General features: G+C 43.6%; 1 protein-coding gene across 4 annotated transcripts in view; it reads left to right on the forward strand.

Annotated features, from left to right (window-relative positions):
- NCOA2 (nuclear receptor coactivator 2) overlaps nucleotides 1-12,546 on the forward strand; it is a 200,384-nt gene extending 187,838 nt beyond the window's left edge. For all 4 annotated transcript variants that reach the window (XM_045295079.1, XM_004697524.2, XM_045295129.1 and 1 more), the window contains 4 exons: nucleotides 609-786; nucleotides 1,986-2,184; nucleotides 3,823-3,912; nucleotides 8,702-12,546. In XM_045295079.1, coding sequence (XP_045151014.1) covers nucleotides 609-786; nucleotides 1,986-2,184; nucleotides 3,823-3,912; nucleotides 8,702-8,713 — 479 coding nt within the window. In that variant the 3' untranslated portion in view covers nucleotides 8,714-12,546. The remainder of the gene's footprint in view (nucleotides 1-608; nucleotides 787-1,985; nucleotides 2,185-3,822; nucleotides 3,913-8,701) is intronic.
- Nucleotides 12,547-14,781: the final 2,235 nt, after the last annotated feature.

A 14,781-nucleotide genomic window follows, 5' to 3' on the forward strand; every position in this document is an offset into this window, starting at 1 on the left:
TCTGTTTTGTTTAGTAAATATTATTCAGAGGTGTTGGCTTTTACACATAACTGATATTTAATTATTTAGAACCATGTAATTGTAGTTGTTTATCAAAGTTTGATCTAAAGATGGTGCTTTTTATGTCATAAAAAGAGTATACCTATATATATGTATGTATATATATATTTGAGCCATTATTAATTTGGAGCAGAATATAGGGAAGAGAAAAGAGCTTTGGTGGAACTTTGGTTCAACCCCACCAGCTGCTCTGCAGAGAAAGACTGGGGAACCCCAGGTGGCAGTTCCACTCTGTCCTGTCGGGTTTCTGCGAGGCAGAGCCCACTCGGCGGCGCTGGCTTTTTCCCTGAGGAAAAGAATGTCATTTTCTCTCTCTGGCCTGGTTGCCAGCTAGCCCTCTTCACTACTCTGGAGAACAGAGGTGGGCAGAGTTGTTCTGTCTTCATGTAGACTAGCCAGCTTGTGCGATCTTTTGAAAAAAATGTATGTAAAAAGCTTCGATCAAGTAATTGAAAGTAATTGTGTCTGTGTTCAATTTGAAACGTGCTTTTTTCCCCTGCTTACTCTCTGCAATAAAACTAACACCTCCTCTGGATTTTTGTTTTAAGGAATGAGTCAGCAACCTGATCCAGGCTTCACTGGGGCCACAACCCCCCAGAGTCCCCTGATGTCACCCAGACTGGCTCACACTCAGAGCCCCATGCTACAGCAGTCTCCTGCGAACCCAGCCTATCAGGCCTCTTCAGACATGAATGGATGGGCGCAAGGGAATATGGGTGGAAACAGGTAACACCCAACTTTTGGTGGTGTTTTTGATAGAAGGCAATCTCCATAGGAACCACCTGTCTCTTCACTGTAGTTTCTTAACTTCTTTACTCACGGAGGCAATGTCCAGTGAAATGCTACGGAAACCATTTCACTATTCTGAGAGCAGAAATCACCCAAGTTTACAAAAGGTTGCCAAAAACAGAGACCATTTTGGTGCTGGCTTTATATCATTTGTAGAATACCTTTTCCCTGGGAATAAAACTAGGAGGAACTACCGGAAGAAGTGCCAGCCAAAATCAAGCCAGGCCCACTGCCCTTGAGTCGATTCCAGCTCCCAGCCACCCTGTAGAGGGTGTCCCAGGCTACATCTTTACAGGCGCAGAACGCCGCCTCTTGTCTCTGTACAAGGTACCACTCAGCCAGGACTGTAAAAGAAGTCAAGAACTGTTCTTCACTGTGCGTGTGATAAGAAGCAGAGAAACGACAAACAAACCCACTGCCATCGAGTCAGTGCCAACCCATAGTGACAGGGCAGAACTGCCCCTGTGAGTTTCCGGGACTGGTTTCCACCCTTTATAGGAGTAGAAAGTCCATCTTTCTCCCAAGGAGCTGCTGGTGGTTTTGAACTGCTTCCAGTTAGCAGCACCCACTAAGCGCCAGGGCTCCTGTGTAGACATGGCAGTAGTGGGGCACTTAGCCAGACCTCCTTGGTGATTTCGGGACAAAGAAAAGAGCGCGTGCCTCTGCAGCTCAGTGAGCATTTCCCAGCGGCTTCAGACCTCAGCCGCCTCACTGTCTGCCAACAACCCACCCTCAGCCCACTCGACTTAGATGGATGCCTTCACCTTAGGGCCGTGGCTCTCAGCCTTCCTCATGCCACAACCCTTTCATACAGCTCCTCACGTTGTGGGGACCCCCCCAATCATAAAATTATTTTCGTTGCTACTTCATCACTGTCATTTTGCTACTGTTATGAATCATAATGTAAATATCAGATATGCACAATGTATAGTGATCAATCACAAAACACTTTGTAATTATATGCTGTGAAAACTTATGTGTTTTCCGATGGTCTTAGGCGACCCCTGTGAAGGGGTTGCGACCACAGGTCGAGAACCGCTGCTCTAAAGTAAATGCCAGGGAAACAGCATGTCCTCAGAATGCCTGGCACTGTCAGCCCGGGGCTCTAAGGTTGTAATCTCTCTGTTACGTTACAGCATGTTTTCACAGCAGTCCCCACCTCACTTTGGACAGCAAGCAAACACCAGCATGTACAATAACAATATGAACATCAATGTATCCTTGGCGACCAACACAAGTGGCATGAACAACATTAACCAGATGACAGGACAGATCAGCATGACCTCAGTGACCTCTGTGCCTACATCAGGGCTGTCCTCCATGGGTCCTGAGCAGGTAAGGTCCCAGCGAAGGAACAGGAAGCAACCCTTTTCTTTTCCCGATGGGGACTTGTCTGTGTCTGTTTCAGCATGAACTGTAACATGTCTGTAATATCACCCGCTGCCGACGTATACATTTAAGAGCTTATCACCCCCACCCCCTCCCTGCCAAACATGAAACCAGGTGGACAGCAGAGGTCAAACTACCTGCCACTCAGTTCTCCGGAAGTACTTCACGAGAACAGAGAGCAGCGCAGGTCATGCACGAACCGTTCTTTCTTCATTGTACACCTTGAGAATATGGATACCACAAAGATCAGTTGTATTCATTTAATAATTTTGTATTGTGTTGAATGACCCTGAAATGACTCTGCCAGCCCTGAGTAGACGCCAGGGAGACTCAAAGCACTTGAGAGTGCAGATAGCCCGCCATGCACGCGGCATCTCTGCTGGGCTGGCCCAGGAGTGAAAATGAAAAATTAATCCTTTTTAAATTGCATTTACAGACGATATATATATATATATATAATATATATATATATTTTAATGGCACGGTACTTGGCATTTGACCAAAGTCCTCAATAATTCACACAGAGTAAAAATGTCTCAAAGAACCCTAACTCTTAGTTTGCATGTGGAGAAACTGAGGCACAGAGTTTAAAGGACTTAGTGATACATGTTAAAATTGAATGCCTTTGCTAATTTGATATCTCTTTGTATATGTATTTGTGTGTATGTACGATAGTAATAATTATTTGTACTGATAGTTAACATTGTTAAAAAAAACTCAAAAGATATTAAAATGAAAATTTTAAAACACTCACTGCCATTGGTATTTCCTATAACTCAGGTCACACCATACTTGCCCTTTTGCAACTGGCTATTTTATTTCAGGAGTGGATGATGATTCATAGTGACCCATTAGGACAGGGTAGACTCTCCTTGTGAGTTTCTGAGACTGCAACTCTTTATGGGAGTAGAAAGCCCAGTCTGTCTCCTGTGCAGCTACTTGGGGTTTCAAACTGCTGACCTTGCAGTTATCAGTCCAGTGTACTGGCACTGCATTAGGGCATCCAAATGCTTGCTAAACAAACAGAAACATAGCTGCAATGTGTGTCTTCTGACAAAATTAATTCCCCTGTTAGCATGGGTACATGCATTTTGTAATTTGTAAGAGAACAAATGCTAATGAATAGTTTAATTGGTAAGACTAGATTCACAAAAGCCATCACTGTTTTGCATCCTCACACTTGCTCTCACTAATTAATAATCTGCCTAAGTAGCAATGATGTTAGGAGCCTTCGGATGACTTTGAACTCCCAAGTGTGAGTCACTGGTCTAATTTGAAGCAGCCAAGAAACGAATGCGTGTGTGCATGAAAATCTTGCTGGTTTGATCTTCTCCATTGAATTTGATTTCAGTGCCAAATGTAAGTTAATGTGCAGGCTGCGATCACATAAGTATTCATTTTCATGTTTCTGCACATAGTCCCCAAAGCATATTACCTGGGAGAGGTGCTATACCAGGATGAAGCTGTCGCTCAGTAGTTAGTCCCTTTTCCCAGGAGGCAGAGTTAAACACAGGGAAGTCGGTGGTAGGTTGTTCTGCAGAGCACTGTGGGGCATCTGCTGAATGTAGTCTCTTGTTCCCTCAGGTTAATGATCCTGCTCTGAGGGGAGGCAACCTATTCCCAAACCAGCTGCCTGGGATGGATCTGATTAAGCAGGAGGGAGACGCATCACGGGTAAGAAGCACGTGCATAACCGCAGCGAAGTGACCCCGTGGGCCTGGCTCTGTTGTCAAGCAGTCAGTTAAAGATAGCTGCAATACCTGAAAGAGCTTCTCATTCTGTCTGGCTTAAAATATTTTTGTGGCAAGAACAATCTGTTACCTCTGTCTAATTCTTCCTTAAGTGTTTACCTCCTAGATATTTTATTAAGTTTACACATTGTGTCTTGTATTACTTATTTAGTACCTTAAACACTCGCTCTAAGGAAGCACCCAAATCTTGAAACAGTAAAATAATCAGCACTTGGCCCCCCTGAGCTGTGTGCTCTTCCCGGTAGATAGTGTACTCTTGCTCCATCTTTTGGCTCTTCATGTTTAAATTTTTATCGTGGTGGAATATGTTATAAAACATTTGAACCATTTTTCCATGGACAGTTCATTGACAGTAACTACATTCGCCATGTTCAATAATTACTACTGTTTGGTTCTGAATGTTTCATCGTCCTTATAAAACCTATTGCTTAAGCAAGACCTTCCCATGCACCCCTCCCACCTGCCCCAGATACATGCTAATGGCCTTTGGTCTCGCTGCATGTGCTTATTTTGGGTATTTCCTATAACTCAGGTCACACCATACTTGCCCTTTTGCAACTGGCTATTTTATTTCACTCGGCATAAAGTTTTAAGATTCATCTGTTTTGTCTCCACCACATTCGGAATTTGTCCTTTGCTCTTGATGGATGGACACGGGTGTTTTCACTTGGGGGCTATTGTGGATAGTGCTGCAGCAAACAGTGGCTACAGTTCACTGGTTCCTGCTTTCACTTCCTTTGGATCAATAACGAGGGCTGTCATTGCTGAGTTGTGAAGTACTTCTGGGTATAATTTTCTGAGGACCCACCCAACTCGTTTCCTCATTGACCACACCATTCTCTAATACTGTCAGCAGTAGATGAGGGTGGGAGCTTTATTTTCAAATGTACTCTCTCCGTGGAGAGGATGTAAGTTTGATGTCGAATTTCCTATATAAACTGGGTCTAAGTTTTGTTCATATAAGCATTCCAGGTAACAAAATAGTGTAAATTTGAGCCAGCCATAAAGAGCATATTGTGCTAACTTTTGATCCGTGGTCCTGCTTCCTGTAAAGAACTTGTCATGGGAGCCGAGGGGCCAGACTCCCTGTGAATGTTATCTGTGCCACCAGGTGCCGTGAGGCTCAGAGGCATCGATGTGTGAGAACCCATTTAAATGGCTGACACGGTCACACGGTTGTTGAGTCATGGTCTGCAACTAAAAGGCCGAGGACTTGAACTGACCAGCCGGTCCCCAGGCGAGAGCTTAGGCAGCTGCTTCTGTAAAGACTTACAGTCTTCGCAACCCTGTGGCTCAGTTCTACTCCCACTCCGTCCTGTAGGGTCGCTGAGAGAGAGAAAAATGCTTGACTTCGGCTGATCAAGCAAGAACCAAGCCTGGACCAGTCACTAGGGCAAGCTCCCCAAAAGGAGGGGTGGGGAGGTTGCCTCTTGAGATGCCTGCACAAGAAAGTGAGTTGAGGGGATGATGCATATGTAACAGATTTTGGACGCGTGGTCTGGAATCAGCCTTGGGGCAGAATGATAATCCTCGCCCAGGCAATGGCTCGCTGTCCTTCCCCTTGGCTTCTCCATGCTGTCTGTATGCACTGGTGACATCTTCCCAGTGAGTGTTTTGTTCCTTGGCCAAAATTCTCTAGGATCAGGTGTCGTCTGCAGCCGCCCTTTCTTGTACAAGCGTAGTGAGCCAGATGTAGTTGTAGTTTCTTCCTGTGATGGGAAGAAAATGGGATATAGTTCTCAGGTATTTAGATGCTACATGGGCCATTTGCAGACGTCTGCAATGCCGAGGCGCCGCAAGTGGCTGGCGTCTTCTCAGCCCGCCAGTCTCATACCCCTCCCGCGAGGCTGTGCAGATAGCAGCCACTTGACAAAGTGACGGCAGGAAGTGGAAGCTTGAAAGCTGCAGGGTGGGGGTGCACCGTCAGCACAGAGTGTGGGACAAGGGCCTGGGTAAGGAGGGCCGCCAGGAGCTCCGCAGTGGCAGGGCCCTCTCGTGCTGACTCCACTGGCCCACGAGGCGGGGCGGTAAAGGGGTGGGCAGGGTAGGTCACCTCAATGCACATCCAGGTGCCTGGTGGGAACGCACTGTTGGCATTAGCATCACCATCAACAGCATTCAGTGACTGGGCCAGCGGTGGGGGTTCTCTTCAGGGACCCAGGGTGAGAACTCCCTCTGTTACCATCCAGCCCACACCAGTGACACCCCTCCCACTTCCTCTGTCTCCCTCAGTCCTCTCTTGCCTCCTGCTATTCATCTGCAGTTGACTCCATGCTAAATGTTAAGGGCCCAGAATAGTCAGTCTGTCGTAGACATGCCTATTTCTTCCAGAGAATACTGTCCCATCGACCCTCCCTAATCCATGAGTAGTACCTGCAAGTTAGATGGCATTTGTGACCGTTCGCTGAGAGCGGTCCACTGCTCCACTGTTTCTTTGTTGGGAATCTGGTACCGTTTGTTGAACTAGAAACCACTGTGATCCATTATTAATTGAATCTGTTCTGTTTGTGCCAAGATTATAGCTGTGCCTTGCTACAAGCAAAGCTAATACATGTAGCTATAGATTTATCCAAATGCTGTGAGTCGGAGTTGACTTGAAGGCTGGTTGGGTTTGGGTTTTTTTGGTTTTGATTTTGGTTGGGGTTTGTTTGGGTTTTTTTGTTTGTTTGTTTTTCATGGATGGCTAGTTACTTTACTTCTCCAAAGACTCTACTTTTTACAAGGGCTTCTCAGAGTATTCCTTTCTATTTTGAATACATTTAAATATATATCAGATTTTCATTTACTGCTCAGTAGCATGACTCTTGTATAAGGAAAATGTGGTTATAATTCATCCCATTTATTAATATTTTGGAAACTAGTCACTAACTAGGACCATCTTTTAGATGATGATAAAAATGGTGGTAATAGGAAGAGCTTTAAGAAGCTCATGGGGAAATGGAATCAAGAGGTAGTAACTTTATTTACAAACTTTAAGAAGACACTGCAGACCTCCTAAATCTCATTGGAAATGAATGCTCCTTGGTTTGTTTGTTATTGGTTTGTTGGTTTACTTTCAGAATGTCTGGGAGATCAAGATTTTTCCATATTTCAGTCTGAACCATGAAATCTTAGCAGTGGCACAACTTAGGAATATATGTTCTTGAGTTACATGTAATGGAGAAAGCTGCATTCATTTTTATCCACTAAGAAGAAATATAACTACAGATACTCTCTGAAACTAAATTTGTTAGCTTCGCAGAATTGTGCCCCTGGACAGGCAATGATGATGCCTTTGAACACTGGGACTCCTATCTGGCAGTAGTTTCCCCAGAACACTTTTTTTTCACAGTGCAATAGATTATTAGAGTAATTAATCTTAGGTTTGTTGAAAGAGAAATAGACTACTTGGAGACTGGCTTCTTCTCAAATCTCCCTAAAGGAAAGCTCGATCTCTCTACTGGCCCTCTTTTTTTTTTTTTTTCCAATCATTTTATTAGGGGCTCATGCAACTCTTATCACAATCCATACACACATCAGTTGTGTAAAGCACATTTGTACATTCATTGCCCTCATCATTCTCAAAACTCTTGTTTTAGAGCTCTGTGCCATAATATCTCAATTCTAGATGCTGTTGTTCTATGTTCCCACAGAAACAAACCAACAAACACCACTCTCAAGGCAATTCTGAGGCTGTAAACTTTACAGGAGCAAATAGACTCATATTTCTCGCAGGGGACAGCTGGTGGGTTTGTACCACCAACCTTGTAGTTAGCAGCCCAACACTTACCAACGAGTGCCACCCATAGTACCTGGTATTTCTCCTTACATAACGCTAATCACATTGTATTGTAGCCTGTTATTTAATTGTCGTCTTTGCCTATTCAGCAATTTGCCTATGCCAAAAATTTTATGCTAACAAAAAAACTGCCTATGTTAGCAGTGGCCAGGAATATCTCGTTATCCCAGCACCTGGCATATAGCAGATGCTCAACTAGTATTTGCTAAATGAGTAAACACTATTTTTGGCATAGATGGTCAATAACCAAAGAAGACCAATGACAGATATTCTCGCCCTATCCAAGGAAACAAACACCTCCACGTGATTCTTGCTCGTTACAACCCTCGGTTGGCATTAGCTCACACTGTCAGTGCTTAACAGCCAAAGACTAGCCAAAACTCCCCTGGCGTCGAAATCTGTTTATTCAGTCACCGAAGCCGTGAAGTGCACACAACATTGACCTTGGGGAGGGCAATTCACAGGGTGTGGGCCCCAACTGGATGATTGTAAAGAGCTACTGGGAATGTGGGGGCCTCTTGTGGGTCGGGTGCTGCCAAGGAGCACCTTCAGTTCAGCACATGGTGCCTCAGTTATCTCTGGAAGATGCCCGAGCGAACGAGGGCTGGGATGTCGCTGGCTGGAAAGCAGCAGCCATTCAAAAGGAGGCAGTGGCCGTCTCTTGTTAGCGGAGGCACAGTCTTGTCTGTGTGCTCCGGACAAGACAGAGTCCTGTGTGATCCTGTGCCCTCTCATTGGAGACATCGTTCAGGTTTAGGAGTGTGGCCGTCTGCTTAGCTGTGTCAAAATCAAGGGAAACTCCTCTGGATGAAGATTTGTGAATGGCATCAATTCAAACAGCCACGCATTTTGATGTTTCTGTGATGGGCTTTCTAATGGTTTTCCCTAAAACCCAGAGCCGCCGCACAACTTCTCTCCCTCTCTTTTCCTGCAGAAATACTGCTGACACTGAAGGTAGCTGATTGCTTCTTTATTCAGCTGACCGGGCTCCAGTTGCTCAAAACACTTACTCGTCTGGAGAGCTGCGTCCACTTATTCTGACCCACTGACCTGCCAGCCAGTTCTGCCCGAGCAGGAACCACAGACAGACCTCGGCTCTGCCCCAGTGGGGAGACCCAGGCAGCTGTCACTGGAGAAGCTGCCTCTTCTCTTGACGGTCTGAAGCTTACGTCCAGACAGTTGCTCAGTCTGTTCACTGCATTCACCTTAGTGCAACTTAGATCTCTCCTGCAAAGTAAATGTTGACAGGCAAATTCCATCCCCATGTCAGATTGAATGTATTTAAATGTATGTATTTAAGGAAAAGAACCGTGCTCTTGTTCTGTTCCTGTTTGGTTCCAGACAATGGTTTCTTGCTTGGTTTCCCCGGCTAACCTGTCTAGTGCAAACAAAGATTTCATCTGGGAGAAAGAACAGAATTCCTTTAAAAATTAGAACCTGATAAGGTGTTTTAAGCGAAAGCCTACCCATGGGCTTAGAAGCAAGGCAAGCCCGTGGACAGTGAGGTGTTTACAGAAACACCCAGCCAGTGAGGACCAATAAAGTCCTAGTTGTATCTTTGTAGAAAGTTCTAAAGACCAGGTTGGAAAGAATTTCCACTTAACAGCCTGTGAGGGCTGTTAATATTAACAAATACTGTTTTCCTTTTTTCTTCTTCTTCTTCTTCTTCTTCCCTGGATTAAAAAACAACAAGCTAATTCATCTAAATCATGAATCAAGAAGAATTATTTGCGCACCCAAATTAAGTTACCCCTTTGTTGATTCAGGCAGTTTGAATTGGCATCTCCTCCTCCCCACCACTGCCCACTTTGGCTCACTGCTCTCTAGTAGTGTACACAACAGAAACCAGGTAACTCTCTTCCTGAAATGTTTTGCCAGCCACCAATCAGTTTGCTTAAGATTGAATTTCTGAAAAATGCATTTACTGGCAAGGAGAGGAGCAAAATTAGGGCTTGATCCCAATCAAGCTAAGGGTACCTGTTTTGGAAGCATGTTTCTTCTGTTCCCCAGCAACTCTGGCCTACAAAATGGGAGAAAATAATAGTGTGTGAAAATTTTACAGCAGATATCACTACAGATTTATCCACCACCATGTGTTTCTTGTTTGTTTGGGTTTTTTTTTTTTTTTAATTTTATTTTTTAGCAGTGCTAAGCTGAAGTTTTATAAGGTACATAAAATCCGATTTATATGTAAACAAGCAATAATTTAAGTTGAACTTAAGTGTTTTAATTGTATAATTTTTGTGAGGTATACATATTGTGGAATTGACTCAAAAATGAGGTACTTCAGTATTAAATTAGATATCTTCATAGCAATGTCTCCTAAAGGTGTTTTGTAAAGGATATCAATGCCTTGATTAGACCTAATTTGTAGACTTTTAGACTTTTTATTTTCTAAACCTTGTGATTCTGCTCATAAGTCATTTATCTATATAATATGCAGCCGCTGTAGGAACCAATTCTTGATTTTTTTATATGTTTATATTCTTTCTTAATAAACCTTAGAAAGACTACATGTTACTAAGCAGGCCACTTTTCTGGTTGTTTTTCTTGCCCATTCTGGCAGGGGAATAATCTTTTATTAATTGGCATCGGTTTCAGACAACTGCAATACTAAGAAACGGATGACCCTTTTTTGAACTATTTCTCTCCGACCCGATACACATAGTTTCATAACTAAATTTCCAAATGATGTTCTTTTTGATGTCGAAAAGGCAGCGCATTTTATAAAATCTCATTAGCCAGGCTTTTTAGGAACAGAAAGGTTTTTCCTAGAAATCTGATTGTTTATTATTGTGTGGCAGGGTGGAAAATGTACAAACTATACCCCTATTTATATTTATCTCTCTCTATATATATGTAGGGTATGGCAGTATAGAAAGAGATATAGCCCAAAGATAAGGGATGAATAGTCTGAAAGTGTTGCTCCATACTAAAGAAATGTTCTGGAAATTTGCATTTAGCTCGATACAGGGAGGTGGCCGAGGAACGGCACCACGTGGTGGCCACCAGTTCAGTGTCCCACTCAAAAGGCTCGACTGCTCCACCAGACTCGGGCTACCTGACTGAAGAAAAGGCCGAGCCAATGTTGGCCCCAGAACTCCATGACCTCACTGCTGTACTGAGACTTGCGTTGTACACCACTTAACCTGACCAGTTGTCCATTGATTTGTAGAAAGATGTGAATTAGAAGGACCTGACAGCACAAACGCGAGATGCAGTTGAAGCTGGATTTGTGTTCTCTTGCGTTTTGAGTCTCTTTTCGCTCTAACGCGTCCCACAATGCCTGCATCATTATGTTGGTCCATCTGCCCCCGCCCTTTGACCGTGGGTCCCGTGCAGACCCATGGACAGAGCTGCGGTGCGGTCCTGGTAACGGAGAGCAAGTGGGGACCCTCACTGTCTTGAAGGACAAGCAATGAGGAGTTTCCTCTGGGCTCCGATCAGGGAATGGGTTCTGCTTTACATCTAATTAGGAGAAGAAGCGTAAGTGAAGAGATCCTCTGATCATATTGATCACTGTAGAAGCAAAAGCCAAATCAATCCCCTTCATTATCAGTATTTCTCATGCTGTACACGATAAATTTGTGAGACCGAGGACTTGGTTTTTGTTTAATAGAACAAATAATCAGTGTTTTACTTCTATTACTAAATGTGAAAATGCATAATGTGAAAGAATACATACATTCACTTGGTTGTAAGACTCATTTAAGTGTTCATGTAACGTGGTAAGTTTAACAAGTGAAGTGAGCTGTTTTACTGCAGATGGACTCGTTGGACTCAAAGATGAACATGCCTCCCCTGCCCCATGTGTATCTCTGTAACGGCCTGTAATAATTGAAAGCAATGTTTTTGCAGTTTCTATAATGCAATTTTTAATCTGTGTTTAAAAATGGAGTTCATATGGGCTTAACACATGAAAATGGGTGGCACCGATCCACCTGCAGAACCCAAAGATACACAATCAATTTTGCAATGCAACTGAAGCCATTAATTGTTGGTGTGAATTTAAATTTTCTAGGGTTTGTATGGTAGTGTGCTGCCTAAGAGCAAGCATTCTCTGCACAAAAGAAAACTACTGCAGTGGCTTCGGCTTTAATTAGAATTTTCTCCCTGGTGTTTCTTTATAGACTGAAACAAAAAATTTTAAGTTTCTTCCTACAGGTAAAAGCTATGTGCAAGAACCTCAAAATGCTAAAATCTAGCATAATGCCTTAGATCTGTTTTTAAGTCTTGTATATTCCTACATAGCTGTCTGATGTATTATATTTGTATAGTGAATTGTGTACAATTTTTGAATCAGTGCATCATCACTTAACCTTGACGTTGTTGAATGGTGATGATGAAACATACATTTCTTCAAACATTTAACTGTCTTTTTTTTCCTTTTGTCAGTTGTGGGTTTTATTTGTACAGTTCTCATGAAGTTGCATCTGAGATGTGTGTATATGAAAAGATTACACAAGGGTGAAATTAAGCAATATATTAACTATGGTTCTTCAGGAGAAAGCTTACAGTGTTTCAGGTTGTGATTTATTTTCCAAATGGAGTTGACTCTGAACATCACTTTGTCCACCTGCATTGATGTTTGTATTTCTATTGTGAGCAGTTTATGCAAAGGTAGATATATTCAGAGAAATTTTAAATACATTTATGCAAGTTAATATTGCTTTGCTGATGCTATTTGCTTATTTGATGTTAAATAATGCTATTGTAAATAAAGAACTCTGTTGTTATTGCATCATTTAATAAATTTTAATGCCTTCGGGTTTTACATGGCTTCAGAGATTTTTTTTAATATTTATATATAGATATAAAATTGTCTTTATGTTGTAGTTGTTAAGCCTGACATGCATGGACCGCTTGCTCCTACCCGTTACATTTTTTGAGTGGAGCGACCATTCTCAGGCTCCCTTCTGTTCACGTAAACTCCCTGTGCTCCGCCCCCCGCCCCCCCTCCACCACCACAGTTCCTGTCTCACCTTTCAAGTGGCTCCTGTTCATTGGATCCCAGATAGGTGTTTCTTCTACAAGCCTGCTGCGCAAGGCAAACGTTGTTTACTGGTAAGCTGAACTAGAGCTGGAGCTTGACTTTCGGAAGACTTGAGGGGATGCTCTCAGTCTGAGGTAAAGATGACCTCAGGGCAGCGGCTTCAGAATTCATCCACGCTCTGTGACCTCAGATAGCCTGGAGTCTGTGAGAATAGGAAATTCTGTTCAGCGTGTTCTTCTGGTCTCGTGGTAGTGGAGGCGGTTAACCCCACACCCCATTTCCTCTTCCTATTTCCGACTCTCTTTCCTCTGTTGGGTGAGGCAAACAGAAAGCGACTCAGACCGCAGACACTACCCATGGATGAGGAGGGTGAAGCGGAGGCCGGGCACTGGTCGGGAGAGCTCACGAAACCCGACAGCGACGCCTGGGAACCAAGAAACCAAATCCCACCAAGTGTCGGCCTCAATGGCTCCTCTTCTTTTCCTTGTTGAGGAATCCATCGATGGCACAGCTCATGTCCTGAGAGGTCTCGATGTGTATATGGAAAGGGGACTTCAAGATGTGAGTGGGAAGTTCCACTTTCTTTTCATTCCATTTTCCCACAAACTTTCTGAAGCCCCCTTTGTATTGTATCGATTCATAATTAAAAATACCTTAATTGGTTATAGTTGCATGATAGCTGACACTGCTCGTCGTCCTTAAAACAACATGTGCATGTACACATCGTGCGCTTTTGGCTCTGCCCGTTTCCTTTGACCCTCCGTGTGAGCCCATCGTAGAGATTTTCTATCTGAGGCCGGGAGGAGGTGTCTGTTTAAGACGAGCTGAAACTCGCTGGAGAACAGCAACAGAATCGCCGTCCACAGAGTCCTGCATGAGCGTCCCTGCTGGCATCACCGCGATGCTGAACATCCAAATTGTCCGTGACAACAGAAGTGTTTCTGGCTTTTTTACATGGACTGCCCATTAAAGTTACACATGACACATTAAACTTAACATTTTAATAAATTGCCCTGTTAATAAACTGCGTGTATGACAATCAGGGACCGAGTTATGAACTGTATCAGCATGTGTTGTAGGTAAAACCATTTCAAAAGCACGAAAGATCAGAAAAATCAATTCCATTGACCACAGGAACAGACGTGAGAAAGAAAGAAGCACCAAGAAGCATGTCATTTGGCAGTGGGTTGCCCCTGCCCATAGTGCCACTGGGTCAGAATCGACTGGACAGTAGTGAGTTTGGGTTCTGCGGAGGGGGGGGTGTCCTTTTGGTATAAATGAGAAATGAGTAGGAAAAACAAATTGCAAATGAATACATGATATATGTATTTAAGGTTACATGATGTGACATCTTGCTAGTAAAACACGAACACATCCTTACAGCAAAAGTAGGAGGCCCACCCTCCTGCCAGTGAGGGAGGGCTTCATGCTGGAGCAGAAGAGAACGTGTTCAGCCACACGCCAGCAAGAAGGAACAAGTGAATCGACTGACCAGCCCTTGGCATTCATAAAAAAACATCCTCACAGGGCATGGTGCCCCAACGGACTGGACTGGAAAACACTTATAAAGGCCAACAAACAGTCCTTGAACTAACTACAAGCTTTTCTTATTGCGTTTTGTTTTATGTCACTGGTTTGTTATTGTTGATGTTTTGTTGTATATTGTTGCGTGGTTTTGCTCTGGTTTTTGTGTGTGTTATTATCTCCGCAGGTCTGTCTAAATAAGACAGGCTGGATGAACAATCTGGAGGAGAAAACAACAGGACCGACAGTTTGGGGGACATGGGAGAGGGGGAGGGAAAGGTGGTGTTAACAAACCCAGGGACAAGGGAACAACAAGTGATCCAAAATCAGTGGTGAGGAGGGTGTAGGAGGCCTGGTAGGGCCGAGATCAAGGGTAATGTAATCAAGAGGAATTACTGAAACCAAATGAAGACTGAGCATGATAGACGAGGAAAGTCAAAGGAAATAGAGGAAAGAGCTAGGAGGCAAAGGGCATTTATAGAGGTCTAAATAAAGGC

This window comes from Echinops telfairi, unplaced genomic scaffold (genome assembly GCF_000313985.2).
Source record: "Echinops telfairi isolate 266 unplaced genomic scaffold, ASM31398v2 ScPeMD7_1;HRSCAF=3_0, whole genome shotgun sequence".
Classification (NCBI taxonomy): Eukaryota; Metazoa; Chordata; class Mammalia; order Afrosoricida; family Tenrecidae; genus Echinops; species Echinops telfairi.